Below are 24702 nucleotides of genomic sequence, written 5' to 3' on the forward strand. Positions count from 1 at the left end.
CAAAGATCCTGATGATTTCAGTAAGCCTGTTTAAAAGCATAAGTATGTTGTGACACCTGCAATGATTAATAACTTTTTTGATGTCTCACATAATAACAATTAAGATATTCAAAGATCCATGTTATCAGACATTATAGAGCTCCACTTATGCAGTAACTCATGAAAAATAAAGAAGAAAGTCAAGGGATACTAGATATTTTTATGCAGTCTATTGATGTATAATATCTTTGTATTTTACCTGAGTTAAACAAGACTTGTTTTCTTTATTTTTAGTAGAAAAACCCTCAAGAGTATCAAGTAAGTACTGCTTGTATTGATAATAAATTCTCTTTGGCATACAGTATGAATTTCAAGCTGAAATTCATGAAATATTTATTTTTTTAATGTGTTCAGAAATTTAGTCATTTCATATTAAACCTGACAGGATTTTGATGACTTTTCATCTTATTTATGTTGAAACTTAAAAAGCAAAACTGCATTATTAAAATAACTTGTAACAAATACCTTATATTGTTCTTAAGCCTGAAGATTAAAGTGACTTGCATTCAATACATACTTTTCAGTGATTAGGGTTGAATGGAATAAAATAATCCTACTTTGGTCTTCAACCCTCAATCACTAAACATCTGGAATAGAGCACATCTGCTTGCACAATAATGCTTGCTTTGCTGTTGTTTTCTAATGTTCATTAACTTAATTATATGTCTGAAAAAGAATACATGGTTAGGAATGGATCTAATCTTATATGTAACATACAGTGACCAAAGTCTCAGAAAATACTCTGTGAAATACCAAGATATAGGTGTAGATAGCAGCTCAAATGAAACATGATAGAACTATGAATTTTCCTATAAATCTTAAAATTCTGGGAAATAGCAAATTTCCTTCTCAAGTTTCCGGATTTAAGAAGACAAATGATTTTAAATCAGTGCTATCTAAGGCAGTATCACTAGAGCCACATCTGTAGTTTTAAATTTTCAAGTAGATACATTAAAGGGCTTCCCTGGTAGCTCACCTGATAAAGAATCCACCTGCAATGCTGGAGACCCCGGTTTGATTCCTGGGTTGGGAAGCTCCTCTGGAGATGGGATAGACTACCCACTCCAGTATTCTTGGGCTTCACTGGGGGTCCAGATTGTAAAGAAACATCCTGCAATGCAAGAGACCTAGGTTTGACCCCTGGGTTGGGCAGATCCCCTGGAGAAAGGCATGGCAACCCACTCCAGTATTCTTCCCTGGAGAATCTACATGAACAGAGGAGCTTGGCAGGCCCCAGTCCATGCGGTAGCAAAGAGCTGGGCACAACTGAGAAACTAAGCATAGCACAGACACATTAAAAGGGTAAAAACAAATAGATGAAAACAATTTTAATATTTGTATCTGATTCTATTTTCAAATATTTTTTCAAAATGTAATCTATATAAAAGTATTTTGATAGTTTAATTTTTTATTGAGTCTGAAATTGTGGGTGTATTTTACACTTATGGCACATTTTGATTTGCACTAGCTGTATTTCAATTCCCTAACAGCCCAGGAGGTCAGTGGCTACTGCGTTGGGCGGAGCAGTTCTCAGGATTTATTGAGTATTTCTGCTATGTTCAATATTTAGTGAGTAATAAGGACGATATAAGACAATCAGTAAAGGTGGTACTTGCCATATATCTCATTCAAAGTTCCTTGACTGCAAGTAATAGAGCTCCATATGGACTTGCTTCAGAATTTTAACAGAAAGGAAAATAATTACAAGGTTACAGCACCGTCTCACTGATGCACAGGCAAAGCTAATATTTGATCTTCAGAAAACCCTCAGAAACTGTCTCACTCCACACGCTTCCCCTATGGCCAAAGGTTGTCAGGATAGATTTCATTTAGGAAGTAAATCTACAATTTGTATTTGAAAAATAGTTCAATTCAGTTCAGTTCAGTTGCTCAGTCATGTCCAACTCTTTGAGACCCCATGAACTGCAGCACACCAGGCCTCCCTGTCCATCTCCAACTCCCGGAGTTCACCCAAACTCACGTCCATCGAGTCGGTGATGACATCCAGCCATCTCATCCTTTGTTGTCCTCTTCTCCTCCTGCCCCCAATCCCTCCCCCAGCATCAGGGTCTTTTCCAATGAGTCAACTCTTCCCATGAGGTGTCCAATGTATTGGAGTTTCAGCTTTAGCATCAGTCCTTCCAAAGAACACCGAGGACTGATCTCTTTTAGAATGGACTGGTTAGATCTCCTTGCAGTCCAAGGGACTCTCAAGAGTCTTCTCCAACACCACAGTTCAAAAGCATCAATTTTCCGGCACTCAGCTTTCTTCACAGTCCAACTCTCACATCCATACATGACCACTGGAAAAACCATAGCCTTGACTAGATGGACCTTTGTTAGCAAAGTAATGTCTCTGCTTTTGAATATGTTATCTAAGTTGGTCGTAACTTTCCTTCTAAGGAGTAAGTGTCTTTTAATTTCATGGCTGCAGTCACCATCTACAGTGATTTTGGAGCCCAGAAAAATATGGTCTGACACTGTTTCCACTGTTTCCCCATCTATTTCCCGTGAAGTGATGGGACCAGATGCCATGATCTTCGTTTTCTGAATGTTGAGCTTTAAGCCAACTTTTTCACTCTCCTCTTTCACTTTCATCAAGAGGTTTTTGAGTTCCTCTTCACTTTCTGCCATAAGGGTGGTGTCATCTGCATATCTGAGGTTATTGATATTTCTCCCGGTAATCTTGATTCCAGCTTGTGCTTCCTCCAGCCCAGCGTTTCTCATGATGTACTCTGCATTGAAGTTAAATAAGCAGGGTGACAATACAGCCTTGACACATTCCTTTTCCTATATGGAACCAGTCTGTTTTTCCATGTAGAGTTCTAACTGTTGCTTCCTAACTTGCATGTAGGTTTCTCAAGAGGCAGGTCAGATGGTCTAGTATTCGTGTCTCTTTCAGAATTTTCCACAGTTGATTGCGATCCAGACAGTCAAAGGCTTTCGCATAGTCAATAAAGCAGAAATAGATGTTTTTCTGGAACTCTCTTGCTTTTTCGATGATCCAGTGGATGTTGGCAATTTGATCTCTGGTTCCTCTGCCTTTTCTAAAACCAGCTTGAACATCTGGAAGTTCATGGTGGATAATTGGCAAAAGAAGTTATAAAGAAAAACTCACTTCTCCTGTGTATTTCTCCTTTACTCTCACGCCACCACACTCCTAACACTTCCGACATGAGGCAAGTAAGATTGTTTTCATACCAAGCATTTCTCTGTGACACCAGCTGTCCTACAATTCAATTCAATTCTGATACTAACTAGACTTAGCACATCAGAAGTTGCCAATCAAAAATTTATCTGTGAGCTGTTTGTATACTTTGGAGATTAATCCCTTGTTAGTTGCATCATTTGCAAATATTTTCTCCCATTCTGTAGATTGTCTTTTTGTCTTGTTTATAATTTTCTTTGTTTTGCAAAAGCCTTTAAGTGTAATTAGGTTCCATTTGTTTATTTTTGTTTTTATTTCCATTGCTCTAGGAAAATGATTCAAAAAGATACAGATACAGTTTATATCAAAAAGAGTTCTGCCTATATTTTCCTCTAGGAGTTTTATAGTATCTAATCTTAAATTTAGGTCTTCAGTCCATTTGGAGTTTATTTTTGTGCATGATGTTAGAGAATGTTCTAGTTTCATTCTTTAACATGTAGCTGTTCAGTTTTCCCAGCATCATTTATTGAAGAGACTGTCTTTTCTTCATTGTGTATTCTTGCTCCCTTTGTCATAGGTTAATTGACCATATATGTAGGGGGTTATTTCTGGGCTTTTTATCCCATTCCATTGATGTCAATTTCTGTTTTTGTGCCAGTGATATGCTGTTTTGATTACTCTAGCTTTGCAGTATAATCTGAAGTCAGGGAGCCTAATTCCTCCAGTTCAGTTTTTCTTTCTTAAAATTGCTTTGGCTTGTTTTAGAAAGCAGTGAGATGTAAGAACAGATAGGTTGAGACTATGAGGTAGAGAACCTGCCCATCAAGGAACTCTAGACTTTTTGCCACAGAGGGCTATGGTTTCTTTTGTGTAAAGCAGTGAAATGTGGAGGAATTGTTGGAAAGTCTAACCTCGTGAGAATAGCACTAATAGACGTAGTAAGAATATGATTAGTAACTGAAAAGAGAAATGTGTGAGGAAGAAAATATATTGATCTGGTGGATAATAAGATATAAGTGTCCAAGACATCACGAAATAATGCATTTTAATAAACTTGTTTTGTGTATATATGAAAATTATGTTTTTATAGCACATACTTTTCATCATGCCTTTTTAGAGGTAATTATCAAACGCTGCCTCAGATACGTATCAAGTAGAACATACTAAAGATAATTTAAACTAAAGAACCACTGTTCTTTTCCTGGACTCTCTTTTCAACATTAAGTAATTTTTCTTTTGTCAGACTTCTAATTTATTTTTTAGCTATCTGTCTTTAACTAAAGGGAGTTGAAATAGTTCCTTTGTGCCCATTGCTCCCTTCTAACCATTCTCTCCACCACTAGGGCCTGTATCTCTTGTCTTCTGAACAGAACCAGGTCTTCCACCTCTGCTATATCATTTTTTCTGCTTTGGTGTTGGATGCACACAGACCATTATTCATTCCCAGATTTTTTTTGTTGGGAATGGGGGAGACTGTTAATATGTGGGAAAAGATTGATGTAAAAGAGAGAAGCAGTATCTCTTTCTGAAATCTCGTGGCTTACTCTGATTGAGATTCTTGAAATCATCCCTGTGGATTAGATTCTCAGCTACCTGAGGGTTTGTTTTAGGAATATAAAATAATTGGCAATATAATAGTATTTCTTTATTACATCAGTGAAAGTAACATTGGAAAATCAAAATTTCCATGATTCACAGACTATTATGGTTTAATTGATATTTGTTCTGTGGGTTTACTTTTTCAAAGGATATAGATTTCTAATTTCTGAATGGTCATTTAATTTTCATTCTGAATTTTTCTCTTTGTATGTATGGTAAATATATAATGAAATTACCTTTCCACAGAGTTTTGAGGAAGACATCAAGAGGCATGAAAGTGTACTATATTTAAGATATAATTACTGATACTTTAAAAATTAAAAGCAAAACAAATATTCACATTCTTGAATTTTAGAGTGTAATTATTTCTTGCTGATATTAATATTTTAAGGCTTTGGAAAACTTTTTCCTTGAGAAAAAATTGTGTACAAAAAAGTTATGTGAAACATCATTCCCAAGAACTTGCCTGTAGGCAAAACAGGAAACAAAAGCAAGGGAGTGAGGAACTATAGTCTTTAAAAAACAAATGGGCCAAGGGAAGTCTTGCACCCAGAAGAGTATCAAGGTTCTTGACATAGCTGAGACACTGACAGTATATTTATATTGTATTTATAATTAAGGAAAGGAAATAGATGGGGAAACAGTGGAAACAGTGTCAGACTTTATTTTGGGGGGCTCCAAAATCACTGCAGATGGTGACTGCAGCCATAAAATTAAAAGACGCTTGCTCCTTGGAAGGAACGTTATGACCAACCAAGATAGCATATTCAAAAGCAGAGACATCACTTTGCCAACAAAGGTCCATCTAGTCAGAGCTATGGTTTTTCCAGTAGTCATGTATGGATTAGAGAGTTGAACTATGAAGAAAATTGAGCACTGAAGAATTGATGCTTTTGAACTGTGGTGTTGGAGAAGACTCTTGAGAGTCCCTTGGACTGCAAGGAGATCCAAGCAGTCCATCCTAAAGATCAGCCCTGGGATTTCTTTGGAGGGAATGATGCTGAAGCTGAAACTCCAGTACTTTGGCCACCTCTTGCAAAGAGTTGACTCATTGGAAAAGACTCTGATGCTGGGAGGGATTGGGGGCAGAAGGAGAAGGGGTTGGCAGAGAATGAGATGGCTGGACGGCATCACTGACTCGATGGACGTGAGTCTGAGTGTACTCCAGGAGTTGGTGATGGACAGGGAGGCCTGGCTTGCTGCAATTCATGGGGTCTCAAAGAGTCGGACCCGACTGATCGACTAAACTAAACTGAACTGAAAGCTAAGTTGGCTTGGTCAAAATGAGTACTTTAAAAGAAGTGATGTATTAAGAACTCTTCTTAAAATTATTCTATGTAGAAATTTAACTTTGACACCTTTTTCTGTAACATTTTTCTCTGATCATAAATAGTGAGGATATTACTGTTAGCACCTCACCAAAATTATATGTGTAGACAGGTTTGAATGACTGTAAAGTCTCTGAGATCAAATATTTGCATTAAAATAATTAATTTAACTTTTTCATAAAATACTGATAAATATTAATGTTTTACAGAAGTTAACTATTTTTTTAATAAAACTTAAGCAAACCCAGCAGAGGACTAGCCAGGAGTTTCATTTTTTATATAACTTCCTTTGTTGCTTTCATTTGTAATTTGCTTTCTAATGCTTTCTGACTTTTAAAATGTTCATTCATCTTTTGGTTCTGCATTTTTTTGTGTATAAATTTGGTAAACTAATAAGTAATTTGCATCAATATTAACATATAGTGGATACTTTTAGATATCAAATTCAGCTACTTTGTGATTTTGTCTGAAAATTTAAATAAGCACAGATAAAATTAAAGTTTCTATGGATGTAAAGGCTAATAGTCTTTTTCCTCATTTACATGTTTGATATATCTTAGGTTAAGCCCTTCTTTTGTAAGATTATAATTACATATAACTGAATTACACATTTGTCATTAATAAAAGCATAAACTGTTTTTATTGATTATATATCCCTGGATTGAAAATTTTCAAGAATTTCAGAAAGCCAGAATTTCCTAATAAACATGTTACTGCTATTTGAAAGAAAGTTTGACTTTGTCAGACAGTCATGAATTCAGACAATCATGAAACTGTTAATGAGTCAGTGAACTATAAAGTGTTACTATAGTGGCAAAAGGAACTAATTCTCTTAAACCTTTAAACACAGAGTATGCTTTGGTTTATGTTAATATTATATGTAATTCCCTTTTATAAACAATTAAAATAATGATCTTTTCTAAAGAGATCAGATACAACCTAAAGTCCTGTAAGAGTTAATTCATGACTAAATCAAATTATTTATGTTATCTCAGACTAATTGATTTGCTAATAAAAATATTAATAGTATGCCATTAACTAATGGTGGCATATCAACACTTTAACTTTCAAAGAAGTGAATCAATTTTGTTATTACACAACATATGCCAGTCACATTTCTAGTGCTGCACAGAAAGCTTAATAATCTGATTCGATGCAGTTACAGAAAATGTCTTGAAACATTGTTTGCTTACTTTTACAGAGTAAGTTTGAATGGTGTCATTAATGCCAGTTGTATCTTGAATTCATTTGCCTAATGTTGACCAAAATATTGCCCCCAAACTAAACCTAAATTGCAGACACTGTAAATGACTCTTAAATCGCTCTGTGGTCTATTAAAATTCTTTGACCATTTTTTAAAAAGAGTATCTCCATTGATTTAAATAATTATTTTATAATTACCTTATTCGTTGTTGAAACCAGTGGGATTGATTAAATACTTAAAAACAGAAAGAGGAAAAGAGACTGTCCCATTTCTAAATTAATTCCTCAGGAAATGAAGATTTAACAAGAGAGATGATTATCCTTTTCTATAATTCATCTTTGCATGCAAATTAATGTTAAAATTTTAATTTACTTTTCTTCTCCACAAGCTCATATTATTTAAAAGAATTTTATTATTTGATATCTTACATAAACAAAATAACATGTAAGTGTATATTTAAAAACTAGATACTATGATGTGACTTTACCTCTGAACTCTCTCCATCCTATCTCTTGATTCCTGGTAGAACTAACTAATACACTGATTTTTTTTTAAATTCTCTTAATTTTTTTTCTAATTTTATCACTTTCCTTTCTAATTTTATCTTACATTGTAAGATATATTCTTTTTTTTTTTTTTACTTAATGCTATGCTTCTCAAATCCTTGTTTTGTGTAGTTATATTTCATTTTCACTGTTGTATAATATAGCACTTTGTGAATAAATGCATTTTAATCTATTCTACTATTGATGGATATTTGCTTTGATTCTGATTTAAGATTTGTGTGTTCCTTTTTAAACATCTTATTATGTATGTTTATTTTATTACTCTTTACCCTTTCTACATGTATTGCAAGTAATATATTTTCCTTTAAGTACTACTTCGACAGCCTCTCCCAAGCTTCTTTATATGTAGTATTTTCATTATCATTCATTTTAAAGTATTTCTTAATTCCATTGTAATTGTTTACATTAGTATATTTCTAGAAGTTTTAGAATTTTAAATACTTAAACATTTTCAAGCCTATGGGAATTATAAAGATTATCCTCTTAATCAACTTCTAACTTAATTGTGTAGTAATCAGAGAAAGTGGTCTACTCTTTGGAATGTGTTGAGCTCTTATCTTATGAAATAATACATTATCTGTTTTAGTAAATTTCCCTGTATCATTGAGAATAATATTCATTTTCTAATGGTTAGAAGCAAAATTCTATATACATTAAACTGTGTTCATTCTGCAAGTTGTGTCTGACTCTTTGCAATGCCACGGCCAGAGCACTCCAGGATATCCTTCGCTGTCTCCTGGAAGGTGTGTTCAGATTCATGTCCATTGAGCTGATGACGCTATCTAACCATCTCATTTTCTGCTGTCCTCTTCTCCTTTTGCTTTCAATCTTTCCCAGCATCAAGGTCTTTTCCAGTGAGTCGCTCTTTGCATCAGGTGGCCAAAGTGTTTGAGCTTCAGCTTCAGCATCAGTCCTTCCAATGGATCTTCAGGGTTGATTTCCTTTAGGATTAACTGGTTTGAACTCCTTACTGTCCAAGAGACTCTCAAGAGTCTTCTCCAGTACCGTAATTCAAAGACATCAGTTTTTCGGTGCGCAGCTTTATTTTTGGTCCAACTCTTACCATACGTGACTTCTGGAAAAACCATACTTTTGTCGAGACTGAACTTTGTTGCCCAAGTGACGTCTATGCTTTTTAATATGCTATCTAAGTTTGTCGTAACTTTATTTCCAAGCAGCAAACATCTTCTGATTTCATGGCTCCAGTCACCATCCACAGTGATTTTGGAGCCCAAGAAAATAAAATCCGTCACTGCTTCCACTTTTTCCCTTTCTGTTTGCCATGAAGTGATGGGACCAGATGCCATGATCTTAGTTTTCTGGGTATTGAGTTTTGAGCCAGCTTTTTCACTCTCCTCTTTCATCCTCATTCGGAAGCTCTTTAGTGCCTCTCCACTTTCTGCCATTGGAGTGATATCATGTGCATACCTGAGGTTGTTAATATTTCTCCCAGCAATCTTGATTCCAGTTGTGATTCATCCCGCCTGGCATTAAGTTAAATAAGCAGAGTGACAATATACAGCCTTGTCATACTCCTTTCCCAGTTTGGAACCAGTTAGTTGTTTAAGATTCTAACTGTTGCTTCTTAACCTGCATACAGGTTTCGCAAGAGACAGGCAAGGTGGTTGGTATTCCCATCTCTTTAAGAATTTTCTGCAGTTTATTGTGATCCACACAGTCAAAAGCTTTAGCGTAGTCAATGAGGCAGAAGTAGATGTTTCCCTAGAATTTCTAATCCTGATTTACATGCTAATTTTGTTCAGTATTTTTAGTTCTAACCTTTAAACTATATGAATGTCAGATTTTGTTAGTATTATCTTTTCAATCAGTATGTGTCTCTCTTTACCCATATGTTTACCAATGTTACTATTTACCATTTCATTTGCATCTCTGAATTTCTTTTACTGTCCTACTTCTTTCAAGAGCATCTTCTTTAGAAGTGCCTTGAGCAAAACCTATTGGTGGAAAATATACTCTTTTTATTTCTCTGACAATGTCTTTAAGTAATCCTCATTCCTGAGAGCATTCTGCTAGGCACATATCTAGGTCACCAGTTATCACTCTTTGAACATTTTCAGTGTATTATTCCACTGTCTTGGTTTTTCTTCTTCCACTGAGGTGGGAGAATTCTGTTCAGTTGAATTGTCATTTCTTCTTATATGATCTATCTTTTCTTTCTGGATTCTTTAAATATTTTATCTTTGCATTTTATCTGCTGCAGTCTCAGTCAAGTTTATTGGAATAAGCTTATTTTTATTGTGAAATGCTTCCAGTATACATTTTCTTTCTTTTACCAATTTGAGGGATTAATAGCCTTTATTCTTCAAACATGTGTCTTCATTTTTTTCTGCTGATTAGGAACGTGTTGGTTATGTATATTATTTCTTCTCTTTCAACACCTCTTTTAAGTATTTCATCTTACGTCTCTATGCCATATGTAGTATAATTTGATCCCTTCTAACAACCCACTCCAATACTCTTGCCTGGAAAATCCCATGGACGGAGGACCCTGTTAGGCAACAGTCTATGGGGTTGCAAAGAGTTGGACACGACTGAGCAACTTCACTTCGCTTCAACATATATTCACTAGTTATTTCTTGAACCCTATACTTTATATTTTTCTCATAATAGTTATTTTAAAATCTTACTTGTTATTTTCACAATCACCTGTTGCTTGTTCTTATTCATAACTTTACATTTTATTTCTTAAAACATTCATAATATATTAAATTTTGAATATGAAGCACTTTGTGATATAACTTGGTCGTTTGCTGCTTCTTTGGACTCTCATTCGTGATGGTCTTTTCTGTGTTTGAGACTTCATGAAATCACATTGTTTTTCTTTCCCTCATTTCTGTCTGACTTTATCTTTCTTTGTCTCCATTGTCCCTGTTCTGCTCCAGTTTGTTCTACTCCTAGCAATTTCTTCCCACCTGAGGTGTCTCGTCTTGGGGGTCAGCACTAGCTTTTCAGTTTCTCAGGGTCATAGAGTAGCTGATGGCAGGAGCACTCAGACTCATGGTGAACCATTTATGCTCGTCTGCTGAACACTGGGCAAAGTCCCTCTTAGTTTCAGCTGATGATCAAAAATTATTCTCTCTCACTTTTCAGAAAATACCTGTTGGCTGTAGGAGGGGTCCTTATTTTCAGGTTTCTCAGAATCCCCATTATTTCCTTACACTTTCTTTTCTGAAAACACTGATCTCTGAGGGTTTTTGACTGTCTGATTGTCCCCATCCATAAGTATTGTAGGGTTCATTGCATTTTGTAGTAAATATTGCCTGTGGTTTTTGCTGTCTGTTCTTATGGTGGGATTTGGAGGAAATTTAAATACTGTATTGCTGTTATCTTCTCAAAACCCCCTAGGTCAGTTATATTTTCATCCTACCATCCCTGGCATAGAAACGAATCTTAGGCCCTGCACTCCCACTTTGCTCCTTGCACACTTAGTTTTTGAGTTCCAATTTTAAGGTCATCACTTGTCCTCAGGATGACCTCACCCTTCATGTATCAGCAAGATTTCTCCCCTGTTTCTGGGGCAGGAGGAGGGATTCTGTTTGGAGATTTTCCTTATGTCCTCTGAGTCCAGCACTGCAACAAAAGATGCGCTTTCATAGTCGTTGTTGTTGTCTGCCATATTATCAGAAGTATTTGTGCCTACTAGTATTTTTAATGTTGCCCACAAATCGCATTTTAACCAAGATTCCTGCCTTAAATTAAAAAGTAGAATATCTGATAGTCTAGTTCTAGACAATTGTACAAAACTAAATCTGTTGTTAAAATTGTAGAAAGCTTGACTCATAGAAGCCTCAATTTAATCTTCTTTCAAGCAAACCATCCTCATCGTCAGTTAATACATATAGACACAAACCTTTAAAAAAAAAAAATAAAACACACTTCCTTGTAGTATATGGATGAAAACTTAATTCAGGATAAAATTATTGACTCCTTTTTTTCTTGGATGCCCCTTGCTGAAATGGAATATTGTTAGAGATTGTTTGCTGGAATGGACTCTTAATGGATACTAATATCAGTGTAGGGTTTCTTAAAACAATTTAGAAATGAATACATGGTAGAAATATGAACATCCTCATAGGGTTGTGGCTGATAACAGGGAAACTGGCTTTAGATGGACTGAATTCCCATCCTGACTTAAAAGTTTGGGTAAATTGCTTAACATCTTTGTACTCAGTAGCCTTATTTTTTGAATGTGAATAATGACATTAAAATTACCTCTTTGAAACTTTGGGAAGATTAAGTAAGATAAAATAGAGCTCACAAGTGATTTGTGCATAGTAAGTGATCATTAATTGCAGTCTGTGAGGATGATGATGATAATGATGGTGATAATGATGATAAAAGGTTACTTCCCTAGTTAGAGACAGGCTTTTCTTATAAGCCTTTTGTGTCAAAATGGATGAAAAAATGAGATAAAATAATAATTTTAAAATCTCACTTATTTTGATGTGGACTTAAAGCAATCCACTTTTTTAGAACACGAGTGATAAAATTCATGGAGATTTTGTTCCAGGAGGAAAAAAAATAAAAAATGGAGCAGTTACTTTTGGCTGAAGCCTTCTAAATAGGTACTAGCTGCTGGGCTCACTCCCTCTGATCCCTCCTTCTGATAGACGCCAAAGAAACTCCCAGGGCTTCCCAAGTGGTGCTAGTGGTAAAGAACCTGCCTGCTAATGCAGTAGACGTAGGAGACGTGGGTTCCACCCCCAGGTTGGGAAAATCCCCTGGAGGAGGGCACAGCAACCCACTCCAGTGTTCTTGGCTGGAGAATCCCATGGACAGAGGAGCCTGGCAGGCTACAGTCCAGGGGGTCACAAAGAGTCAGACACAAAAGGGACTTAGCATGGCACAGCACAGAGAAAGTCAGTGTAGAAGGCATAGTTGGTAAAATGTCTGTCACTGTCCATTATTAGTCTTCAGATACCAACAATGTGGCCTCATTCATTTATTGGTGATGTTAAGTTGTTCTGACATTGCCCTCAAGACAGTCATGTCTTGTCCTTAGAGTGACAGAATAGACACTCAGAAAGGATTGCACACGCTTATTGAATACCCTTGGCTTCACTCTGTGCAGGTTCCAAATGTGAACTGTCTCTGCATACTTTGTTACTCCCTGTGGTCAGTTCCAGGAATCTGTGGATATTGCTCAGTGTAGCAGTTAATTTTCTTTAAAACTCACCACCATTTAAAATAATAACATGTGTAGAAGTAGCTATTCACACCTGATAGCTAAAATAAACTGGCCGTCCACTGTTGCCTGGAACTACTGTAGATTCTTAGGATGTCTTGAAAAAAATATAAACTCTTAGAATATAATATTCTGTCAAGCTATTTACACATAATCTAGCAAATCAGTTGAGAAGATAATTTGAAGCTTTCAATAAGTCTGCAGGCACAAGGTGATGCTGTGAATAAGGTGAACTGAGAGGAGTGAAGAAGAATACAAAAATCCATGCTAAGCTACTTTTGTGTCTGTGCTTCAGGATGCCAGATGCTTACCTATGAGCATTTCTTGAAACTCTACACAAATCAGAATAGACTGCCAGTAGAAATAAACAGTAACTGCTGGTACATACATGCATTATTTAGGTAGTTTTTATTTATTTATCCTGTTTGCTAAGAGTATGCAGAGCAGACTGGGCACTACACAGAAAAATGTTATCTGTAAAAATAACAAAAATATACAATATATGCCATCAACGTGTATCCTTTAACATTTTGCTTCTCTCCAAAATACAAGCTCTTTTCTTCTTTTCACTTTTTTACCCACCACTACCCTCTCAAGCTCAAGTGAAGAAGCTTTGCTTCTGCCAAGATTTATCACTCCATGTCCTCCTTGACTCTGTCCTTTCTTGTCTCCCCTGATCTTGCTCCCTCAATCCCGCACTTTCATTTCTCACTTTAAAAGATCCTCTTCCTCCTGCTGACAAACATCTTCCGATGATTCCCTTGTATGAAATGTCTTTTACCCTTTCTGTTCCTGAAGCTCTTGTGCTTTTGTTCTGCTTTCATTTACAGCCACACTTCTGGACAAAGCTTCCCACCAGTTCTTCATCACATCTTGAGGCTTTAACTCCAAGCAATATTCAGTTTCTATGAAAGTATAGGATGGAGTCCTCAGTTTGAAAGTCAAAATAATACATTTTTATTCTCCATTGTTTGGTGTATGATTAAACTGAAGTGGTTAGGCAAACAAAACAGGTATTACCTTTTACTCTTCACTACTGTTTCCAAACACAGCTAGGTAACTCTTCTGTTCATCCACACCAAAGGAGAACAGATTGTTGAAAGAGCAGAGGAATATAAACACTGGTTCATCTCTGCTCTGCACAAGTGCATGGCTCGTGTGTGAATTGACTCTGTCTGAGCCTTCTGGCAGATACTTGTTAAACAATATAATGCTAACAGCAATATAATGTTCTAGAATCAGAGAAGACTGAGTTTAGAAGGCCAGTTTTGAGAGGTAGGATTGCTTAGTGGTGAACAGCACAGTCTCTGGAAACCAGAGTGGGTTGCTGAAGTCTGAATCCTGATTTTCCCACTTCCTAGCTCTGGAACCTTCTAGACTTTAATGATCCCTTCTGTAAAACAGGAATGATAATAGTACCTTCTCACAGATTTGCTGAGGAGGTGAAATGTGTTAGTATTCGTGCTTAGAACAAAGGAGGGCAGGTTACAGTGTGTTCTTTGTGAATTAAATATAAATCATTCAAGCAGCTCTGACCCCGGCAGTTTGGAGTTCATGTCCTAGCCCTGCCAGTCACTCATTTTATGCCCTTGGGCAGTGCTTAACCCGTCTCTACTCTGTCTATACAGGAGATTTTAAATAAGAGAATCTGTGCAGAGAAGTGCTGTAGGGATTGAATATGCCAGCACATATGAAATTACTTAATAGGAACCAGGAGATGGTTTAAGTGTTAGGAAATATTAACTCTTTTTTTTTTTAATTTATTTTTCATTTATTTATTTTTTTAATTTTAAAATCTTTAATTCTTACATGCGTTATTGCCATCATTAAAAGTGATGTCTCAACCCTCCCAGTTTTGCCCATTAACACAATGAATATCTCTTCTAAACTTTTCCAGATATCTTGCCTTCCTTGGCTTGCTTCATTCTAGATATTGAAACTTCATGACTGGCCAACATCACAACTGAACTTAGGAAAATTAACTTTCCATGATTCTCAGTTAATGAGTGCTTCTTAGGTTTTCCTCATTGCTGGGAATGGCACCACCGTCTTTCTCCAATCTTAATAAAAACGACGTTACTGCTTTCTGTAGTCATCTCTTGCACTCAAAGTATTCAATTCCATTTAACTCTACATACAAAGCCTCATTTACTCTCAACTCCTTTAGTGACTCCTAGTTGCAGAGATCACTGGTTTCTGGGTTGCTATGAAAATGCATTCCCTATCTCTTTCTCTGAATCCATTCTCACATATTCTAGTTTTGTCATTTTTACTGCACACATCTAAAATATTATTTTTCTCTTGAACAACTTCCACTTGCTGTGACATTATGTAGAGACAACTCAGCCTGACCTATAAAACCTTTGCACATGACAATCCTATCCTGCTTTTTCCAGCTTTTCTCCTGCCCGCCTCCATGTTTGCTGTGCGTCCTGAATAGCCTTTCTTTTGCTGGATCTAGTCTTTCTTCATCTGATAGCCTTCACTTTAAGCTTACTGTCTCCTTTAGTCAAAATCTCCTCTGTATGAAAGAGCTTATTTCGAGTTAGACTTTCTTTATAAAATAATTTTCTGATGACCCCTCCCATTAAAACAAGTCATTCCCTAAAATTTCCCTGGCACATTTTGATACTTCTTTTATAATAATGACTGTACCCATTCAGAGTCAAGTATTGAATATTTCATCCAAGCCATCACTTGCCCAGTGAAGGCACAAGTTATAAGAGTAAGTGGGCTGTAGTGCCTTTCTCAGTTTTTCTTTTTTTTTTTTTGTATTCTGAGCAATGAAAATCATATGAATTGATCCTCCTTCAGTAAATTCCAGTTACTCTTAAGTTACTTACACAGAGATTGTGTCTCTAGGGCAACTGCCCTAGGGCTTGCTGCTTATCTTTGTCTCTGTTCTCCATCTGGTTGTGACTCAGTTCTTGCCAGTTTCTATCACCTGCAGTTAGTTTACTCTGGGTCAGAATACCGATTTTTGGAAAGAAAATAAGATAAGGTTTTTATTCGAGCCACATTTATTTCCCTGGGGGTAACAAATAGATCCAGAGAATAAGTGCTTTGGTTTTAAGTGTGCTACTATCTACAAAAATAATATACATTTTTCTTGTACAAGGACCTTGCACCATTTTAATTTTGTAAACATCTTCCATAGAAATTAGCAGATTTTTACTACACAAATATGATCATTATTTGATTCATCTAAGAATTCTGATATTTTTTTAAATATTATGTTTCTTTAAAATATAATTTAATCATTTATACCATTATTTTATTTATAATTGTTGATAGGACAGTTTAAGGCCACTTAATCCAATATTTAACTGGGTTAAACCTATATTTAAATATTTTAAAAACTAATTAGGTTGAAACTTCAATAATGCATCATAAAAAATGCTAGTAGTTTTGTTTTTCCCCATTTTGTTCTTTTACATAGTAATATCTCTTCCCAAAGGTCACATTTCTGTCCTACTAGAGAAAACTTGCATAGTAACATATTTATCCCTTTTCTAACTACTTATGAATAGCTGTTATGCAAAATCTGAATAAATAATATAAAATTGACCCTCTTTCCAATCATTATAAGTGCTAAAAATTGATATAAATATGCAAAGATCATTTAATTATATTGTATTAGAATAATCTGCTACTTAAAATTACTGCCACATTATTCCGCTGCGTATCTTTTAAGTAGACTGCACAAAAGACCATGCAATGTATGTAATGCACCTGAAGGGTCATTGTTTATGTCTGAGCTTTTGTTCAGCTTTTCATGCCATTTCATTGTCTTTACAATCATCAGACGTCCGCTAACAAAAGATGTGGATGAAGTATTTCCTCTTGATCTGCCATATGTGTATAAATTTATCTACTTAAAATTCCCTAAATTCCAAAAGTGATTGCGGTTTGGGGAGGCAGTTTTAAGAGTCAGAGGAGGACAGGCACGTTTGGGAGGATCACTGCAGGTCCTGCTTGCCCCCACCAGACTGTTGGCCTGCTGACCACAGGCCTGGCACAGCATCTGTTTCCTCCCCACTCTCTGTCCCAGACAGGCAAGTTGCTTTATTTGGTATAAAGTTCTTGTTCATAGAGATACTTGATGCGGAGTTTATAGATTGAGACCGTCTATCTCTTAAAAACCCCTAAATACAGTGTCTCCTGTTTGGGAAATAGGTCATGAATTGATACATCTTTCTTTACTCTCTAGGAGAAGATTCTGAAGATGTACCAACTTCAAAGAAGGCTAAAGGTAAGATTGTTATCCTCAGTTCACTATGAGATTTCTCGTCTGTAAATTTTTTTCTATCTGTTTTATTTAACTATTCTGGTTCTCAACTTTACCTAAGCAAAGTTTAGATGGTACACTTATCTGTAAACTGCTTTTGTACATTATTTGGAATATATATATAGCATGCTATACATATATATTATACATCTGTATATATTATATATCTCTGTATATCTCTATATATTTAAGACTAACTGGATACTGATTTATTTACAAGTACTTATTAAATAATTTGTAGGCCAATTAGATTATAAAAGAAATATTTCAAAATCATCCTTTCACAAATGTTGTTTGACAGAGGAGAACCACGTAAATGTTCAAATATGATATTGATATGTATTTATTAAGGAAAATTGAGATAACTTGCTTATATTAGCAACAATAGCATAAAGAAAAGATGGAAGGAAGGAGGAAGAGAGAGGGGGAGGGAAGACTGATGTCAAACCTCAGAAAAATTTGCTACAACCAGATCCATGACCTTAGGCGAGTATTTCCAGGACTAAATTTATTCATCTGTATTGTAAGGTTTTCAACTAATTTAATTTAATGCTCTTTTTTTCCTGAAGGGTTTCCTGCCTTCCTAGTTTGGCTTGTTATACAATAGATATTTTCTATTCTACTTTCAGACTTGCCTATGGACAATGAGAGTTTGCCTAAGATGTGCTCTTGTCATCAAAATACAAGTTTTGTGGCAGTGTCTGGAATTAATTAACAGTGTGGAAAACAGAACTTTGGGAAATGACACAAGAGAATAGGTTTTTGATTCTTATGAGACGATTTACACTTAAGATATTTTTGAATACTAAAATGTGGGGGGGGGTTATAAAACAATTATTAAGAACAATAACTTAATTTTTTTTTTTACTTCTAGAACATAACTTCTCAAACAACTTTATATACAAATCATTTGGAAATCTTTTAGAAATGAAATAAATTGATATTGGAGACCAATAACTGTGTTTATATCAGTTTCCCAAGTAATGTTAGAACTACTGGATCACACTTTGAGAAGGAAGTCTTTTGAACGCATTTAGAATTTGATGAAATCTAAAACCTACTTCAGACAAAACACACACACACACACGTTCATATCTTAACATTTCATAGGTTTGCAAGAAACTCGTGAAAGTTTATCTGTGTACACCAGTTAAGAACTTCTAACCTGGGAAAAGGGGTTCAAATGAATAGTGTAATTTATCCTTCGTTAGATAGGCACATGGTGCATATCACTTCAGCAAGAGAGTCCCTGAGCCACCTGAGAGAAGGAAAGGGTGCAGGATGCCAGCCTTCTAAAGAAAGATGCTATTCTTTCACGACAAGGATGACCACTAAAACTCATGTCTCTCACAAGCTTAAAATTATTTTGATTAAAACATTTGTTTCATAGCAAGAGTCCATCCTTACCAAATTATAACTCTGAGCATCAAAAACCTCTTCAAAGAAAAGAATGAGTGTCAAGCCAACCCTCCATTAACATCCAACGCGTCAGGACCCATTTCTATGTGAACAATTGCCTGCAGCATTTTCCATTCTTTTCTTTCATTGCTTCCTCTTCTATTACTGGCTCTTAACCTGCTAAAGTTTGTAGTTAAAGACTGAACAGAACCGGAATAAGAACCTAGAGTTTATTATAAGGAGGGCAAATAACTCCTGTTTCTTTCATATTGTGCACCTTTTAAGACATTTTTCATTTCCCTACATATTTGTATAATAACTATGAATGTACAAGGTAATTATTTTCATATTTTTGTATCCACTAGAAGAAGCTGAAGATGTATCTTCCACAAAGAAGCAGAAAAGTAAGTTTAAAAAAATATGATTAAAACCACTAAGGCATTCTGTAGCTGGTACATATAAACTAAAAGTTTAGACTCTCTTAAGAAAACCAGCATTAGAAGAAAAATATTTGTAGCACATACATGAAGAATAACATTAAAGTAGGTCACTTACATTATGTTAGTCAGGAGGCACATATTTGGAGGAATTACGAACTCATGACTGAAGTGGCCTTTATTGCAAACCATTCTACACAGCTCTGATCCTGAATACTCTACCTGAATCTGTGTTTACCTGTGTGTTACTGTCTGCTTTATGAAAAGACAGCTGAAGTGATATGCTGAAATTTTTTACATCAAAATTAAAAAAAAATGTAGAAATAGGTCTCAGCAATTCACTTGCTGAGAAACTCACTTCTAAGATTCAAAGTTCCTTTTAATTTTTCTCGATATATGGCAGGCTGTTAATAGTCAATCTTTGGGATCATTGATTTTATAATGCAATCAATATTCAATGTCCTATTTTCTTATTATTCCAGCGCATCCAAATTAGACATTTTTTCTTCAGATGGTAGAGCAATACATCTTGAATTCACATATGCATAAAAGTCATTGCTGCACAGGCTAAAGGAAGGAATTTTTTATAAGTATAACCAAAGTTTGCATCACATAAGGCTTTTGAAATAAAAAATAGACATTTATCTGAGGAAATAAAGTCAATAATGTTCTCTTGGTTCCACAATCTTTCTTAAATGTATTTCTGAAGGAAATTACAAAAATGACCTCTATAATAGCAAACACTTCCTGTTATATTAATATATGTAAATCATTGAAAAAATATTAAGCACTGTTTAGATGCTGCGGCTGCTGCAACAGATGAGGGATAGCAAATTACAATCCTTCAGATAATCGGGTTGTATGAAATAAGAAATAAATAAGTAGTCTTAATACTTTCAGATATGGTTGCAAAGTCAATAAAGTCGATCTAAGCATGTTTTTGATTTATATAGCAATGCTTTCCCAATTGTTCACCTACTTATAACAATTTGTGGCTGTATCACATAATACTCAAAATCTCTTATTTCATAAATAATTATTAAAACATAAGATAGGTGGATTATATTGGTGTCAATTTTCCAGTTGGGATATTATAGTATCATTCATTTCTCAAAGATGTTGCCATTGGTGAACACTAGGTGACAGATACATGGGCTCTCTCTGCATCATTTCTTACAATTTCATGTGACTCTTCAATGATCTCAAAATAAAAATTTTAATTTAAAAGAAGTAAATAGATAAAATAATTCCATTTTTTAGTAAAAAACAAAAGTGTCAAATATTTTCAGTTCACTTGGGGGATTTACCGTAGCAAAACAATATTTTCATCTTTCCATGAAGCAGTTCTATAGTTTGACATTCATGAGCCTTTTATAGAAGATCTAGAATGTGCAGCTACAATGATATTTTCACTCATACCATTTGGCATCAATAAAATATATGTCAGAACAGTGCCTGTGAATGAGAAAGCTCAGCTGGAAGGTAGCCTGATTCTGATGGTCTCTCCCCCTTTGACTCCTGGCGCTGCCGTTCTGCTTCATGCAGGCCCAGCATTACTGCTTTCCTTCTCTGTAGCCTGTCCAACCCCTAACCCTAGACTCTCACAACCTTGGCGAGGGTGCAGGGGCGAGGGTTGTGTTACTGCCCCTCTTTGAGGCTAAAACAAAATAGAAAACATTTCTGGATAAGACAAAGAGGAAAGAAGAACTAAACTCAAGATTTCTCCAAACTATTTTCATCAGTGAAAAAGCTCAGTGATGAAAGTCAGCTGACATCATGGGTGATGAAATCAGAATAATCCCTTATTGTCCCCCTTCTTTCTACCCACGCTTTGCTCTATTCTACTTCCTAAGCCCTTAGACTCAAGTGGATTTAACTAACTTCCCCCGCCCCATATTCTACATACTGCAAGCTGCAATTATCATTCTCTTTCCTGGCCAGCTGCAAAAAGTCTGTGGTTGGTTGACAGAATGCTGGCTGTTGCCAAGACTGTCTGTGGAACCCATGCCCATATGCATTGAATTAGACTGCCTCGCAATGCTTTACCTCTGTTCCTAATCACATTCTAGTTGTTTTTTTAAATAAATCATCATGCTCTCTTTCTTAGCCCCCATCAGCTTCTTCCAGTGTGTCTACTTGGATGGATACAATGGCTATGGATTTCAGTTTCCTGTCACTCCTGCGCACCACCCTGGAGAGAGCCCTGGCCAACCGAATTCTCCAGGACAGAAGCAACGACAATAAGACACGTATGCGCAGCCCTCGCAAATCGCTTTAGAACTTTGAAAATAGGATCTTCTGTTTGTCTACAGTGACACAGGCAATTGAAATCATGTAGTCCAGGGGATTTCTTTGAAAATATTTTACTCTTCTGCCTGGTGTAGAAAGGGTGAGCAAAGGGACTGAATGATAAGCAGACAAGTTGGAGGGTCTGGCGCTCAAGAATCTCATTTGTTTGTTGCTGGCTGTGGGTGCTTATATTTTTCTATTTCCAGTCACTTTAAGGTTGTTCACAAACTGATTTAAATTTTACTTAATAATGATCTTTTAAACATAATTGACACAATTACAAAATGAAATTTCTGGCTTCAGTTAGATATTTACTTTTAAGTGAAAACACAGACTATGCTTTAAGTTTAAAGGCTTTAGTAGCTTATACAAAAGCTGCTCTTTTGCATCATGTAGGTGTCTAAATTCAATTTACCCAGTATGTTGATATTCAATAGTTTAATTTTATTTCTGTATATATATATCTATTTCAGTTGTGACTCTTCTCTAAAAATGGGTAACAGTTTCACCAAAGAATGCTTTGAGTTCCTTGTAATGCTCTTTTAGAGCTCAGAATATCTCTGAACTTTAGACATGATAAGATGGAGTGGAAAGGCTTGATGAATCTTATCCCTAAGATTTGTCTTGAATTACAATTAAGAAATTCACTCCAGTGGAAATACTCCATCCAATTAGGCAAGTCTGGTGAATCATTTGTTTAAATATAAGCAAATGAGATGTAGACTAGCCAGATTTCTCCAGACTGTGCCCTAGTAAAATGTCACCTGGGTGAAATTTTAGATCAGTCACCAAATTTGGGTGACAGATGCAAGAGGATTTTCATTTCACTTTAATAGGATCATTCTATGGAGTGAAATAGGCTTTATTGCTCAAAATAAAAAAATATATAAATGTCATCAAAGTGGAAGGAACACAGTTTAACCATTAAGTTTGCCATGAGATATCTTACTTGTTTTTTAGGTAATTAGTTATCAGTGCAGTCCATGGGGTCACTGAGGGTCGGACACGACTGAGCAACTTCACTTTCACTTTTCACTTTCATGCATTGGAGAAGGAAATGGCAACCTACTCCAGTGTTCTTGCCTGGAGAATCCCAGGGACAGGGGAGCCTGGTGGGCTGCCATCTACGGGGTCGCACAGAGTCGGACACGACTGAAGCGACTTAGCAGCAGCAGCAGCAGCTAATAAAATGAATAACAATCTTTAACTTATTTGATGATGCATCACTGGGGAAAATAACTATACTTTTGCCATCCTTTGTCCCTCAGTGATATAAACACCTATGTTTTATAACTACATTTTTCTATCAACAATAAAAGTCATGCCAGGGAATTCCTTGGCAGTACAGTGGTTAGGATTCCACACTTCCACTGCTGGGAGCACAGATTTGATCCCTGGTCAGGGAACTAAGATCCTGCATGTCACGTGGTACAGTCTAAATAAATAAATGAATAAATGTCATGCGACTGTGACCTTTGTTATGTTTACAGTAGCAATGTAACTTATGACACATTAACTCAGGAAGTAAATTGAATTACTCTTTCTGGCTTTTTAATCATCTTCAGCAAAGTCCAAAGGAGCCAGAGCCAATACTAGCCAAGTGATTTATTTTCAAGGACTGCAACTAAGTCCTTTAGGTCCAAGATATAGAACACTGTTTCATTGGAATATCATTAGGCTAGTGCATCAGTAACACATTAATTATTAATAACGAATTTTCAGTGACTTTTGTGAATAGTTAGTCTTGGCCACTGGCTGGTAGACCTAACTTACACCACAAAAGCCAATGATATGATGAACCAAGATTAATGCCACTCCGTATGGAGGGCTGCCTGGAAGTATGTAACTTCAGTACCAATCAGATGATACCATCTTATTAAGCCTCTTCTTGTAACAGTGAAAACTTGTGGGTAGGACAGTGGATGAAGTTTATTGCTCAACTACCCCTCCAGCTTGTCCAATTTAATGACTAAAGGAATAGAGAGAAAATATGATGGTTTTCTCAATTTCATAGAAAAGAATGGTTTATCCATTCATTATTTTCATTTAATGACTGTTGAGCATTGACTCTTTCTAAGGCACTGTGTTAGGCACCGGGCCATATAAGAAAAATATCAGAGATAAATTCTGTCCAGTGCTATCCTGACACAATATGTGGCCTTGGAAAATTTGCTAAACATTCTGTGCTTATTTTTGCCGTGTGTAAAATAAGGATTTCTGGACAAACAACCTTATACCTCACAGATGTACCGTGGAGACTGACAAATATCTTAGTATGGACATGACAAAAAAATGTCTTAAAGAATACTTTTGAATGTGGCACTACTTGTTCCACTGAGTGCTTTTCTACATTATATTATGGTCTCTTTCATGCTCATCATGAAAACTATTTGATAAAAAATAAAATATGACAGCTCCTTGTAATTAGACAACTCAATTATGCTGTAAACAATGTTAACAATGTTGTTACGGTGTATCTGCTTGAAGTTACAATAAAATAGCACACGAAAATTGTTAACTAAACTCTCATCTGTTCATACAGCTCCATCAAATAAAGTATCTCTAGTCCTTTCATGTTTGTGCTTTACATTTTAACGTGAAAAGATAAATGGTTGGTTTAAAAGTCGTCGTCGGTAGTAGTTAACTCATAGCTCATGTCATGGTGGTTGTGAGTGTGTAAGTAGTTGATATTTGTTTTAGTTTTCCATTTTGTCTAATTGGTGTGGGCTGCTCATTTCAGTTCTTTGCTCTTCCCTTCTCTTTCCCTTCTCGTAACAGATGAAGGTCTAAGAAGATACACATAGGTCTATAGAAGATAAATGAAGGTCTATAGGAGATAAATAATAACCTAAGGTTTAAATTTATGTTTAGTTTTCATAAAGCCTGATAATGGGGCCAGGTTTTTTTTTGGAATAATTCACATGAAATGCCCCAGTGTATTACTTCCTTCTGGTACAACCCTGTCAAACCTCCTCACTGTAATATTTTGGAAACTAGAACTATATGTTGAGAGACTCAGATTATTTCTTTGAGTTATTTTGCTGGAAAAAAGCAAAGAGAATAACCAATATTATTCCTGATAGAAAATTCAAGGACGACCTAGCTAAGTTGACAATACAGAAAACGAACCTAATCCTTATACAAATGCATAAATTTGCCCAAAGTAGCCAATTGCACGAAAGCCAGGCCTAGAACATTAG

The 24702-nt window shown here is 35.7% G+C and overlaps 1 protein-coding gene across 50 annotated transcripts in view; it reads left to right on the top strand.

The window, feature by feature from the left end:
* The window catches only part of TRDN (triadin), a 406058-nt gene extending 381982 nt beyond the window's left edge, over positions 1–24076 (top strand). For 29 of the 50 annotated variants that reach the window (XM_060419417.1, XM_060419438.1, XM_060419452.1 and 26 more), the window contains 4 exons: positions 274–297; positions 17301–17342; positions 19142–19180; positions 21321–24076. In XM_060419417.1, coding sequence (XP_060275400.1) covers positions 274–297; positions 17301–17342; positions 19142–19180; positions 21321–21457 — 242 coding nt within the window. In that variant the 3' untranslated portion in view covers positions 21458–24076. The remainder of the gene's footprint in view (positions 1–273; positions 298–17300; positions 17343–19141; positions 19181–21320) is intronic. The other 21 variants (XM_060419426.1, XM_060419462.1, XM_060419460.1 and 18 more) reach the window with 5 other exon arrangements.
* The last annotated feature ends 626 nt before the right edge of the window (positions 24077–24702 follow it).

This window comes from Ovis aries, chromosome 8 (genome assembly GCF_016772045.2).
Source record: "Ovis aries strain OAR_USU_Benz2616 breed Rambouillet chromosome 8, ARS-UI_Ramb_v3.0, whole genome shotgun sequence".
In the NCBI taxonomy this organism is placed as follows: domain Eukaryota; kingdom Metazoa; phylum Chordata; class Mammalia; order Artiodactyla; family Bovidae; genus Ovis; species Ovis aries.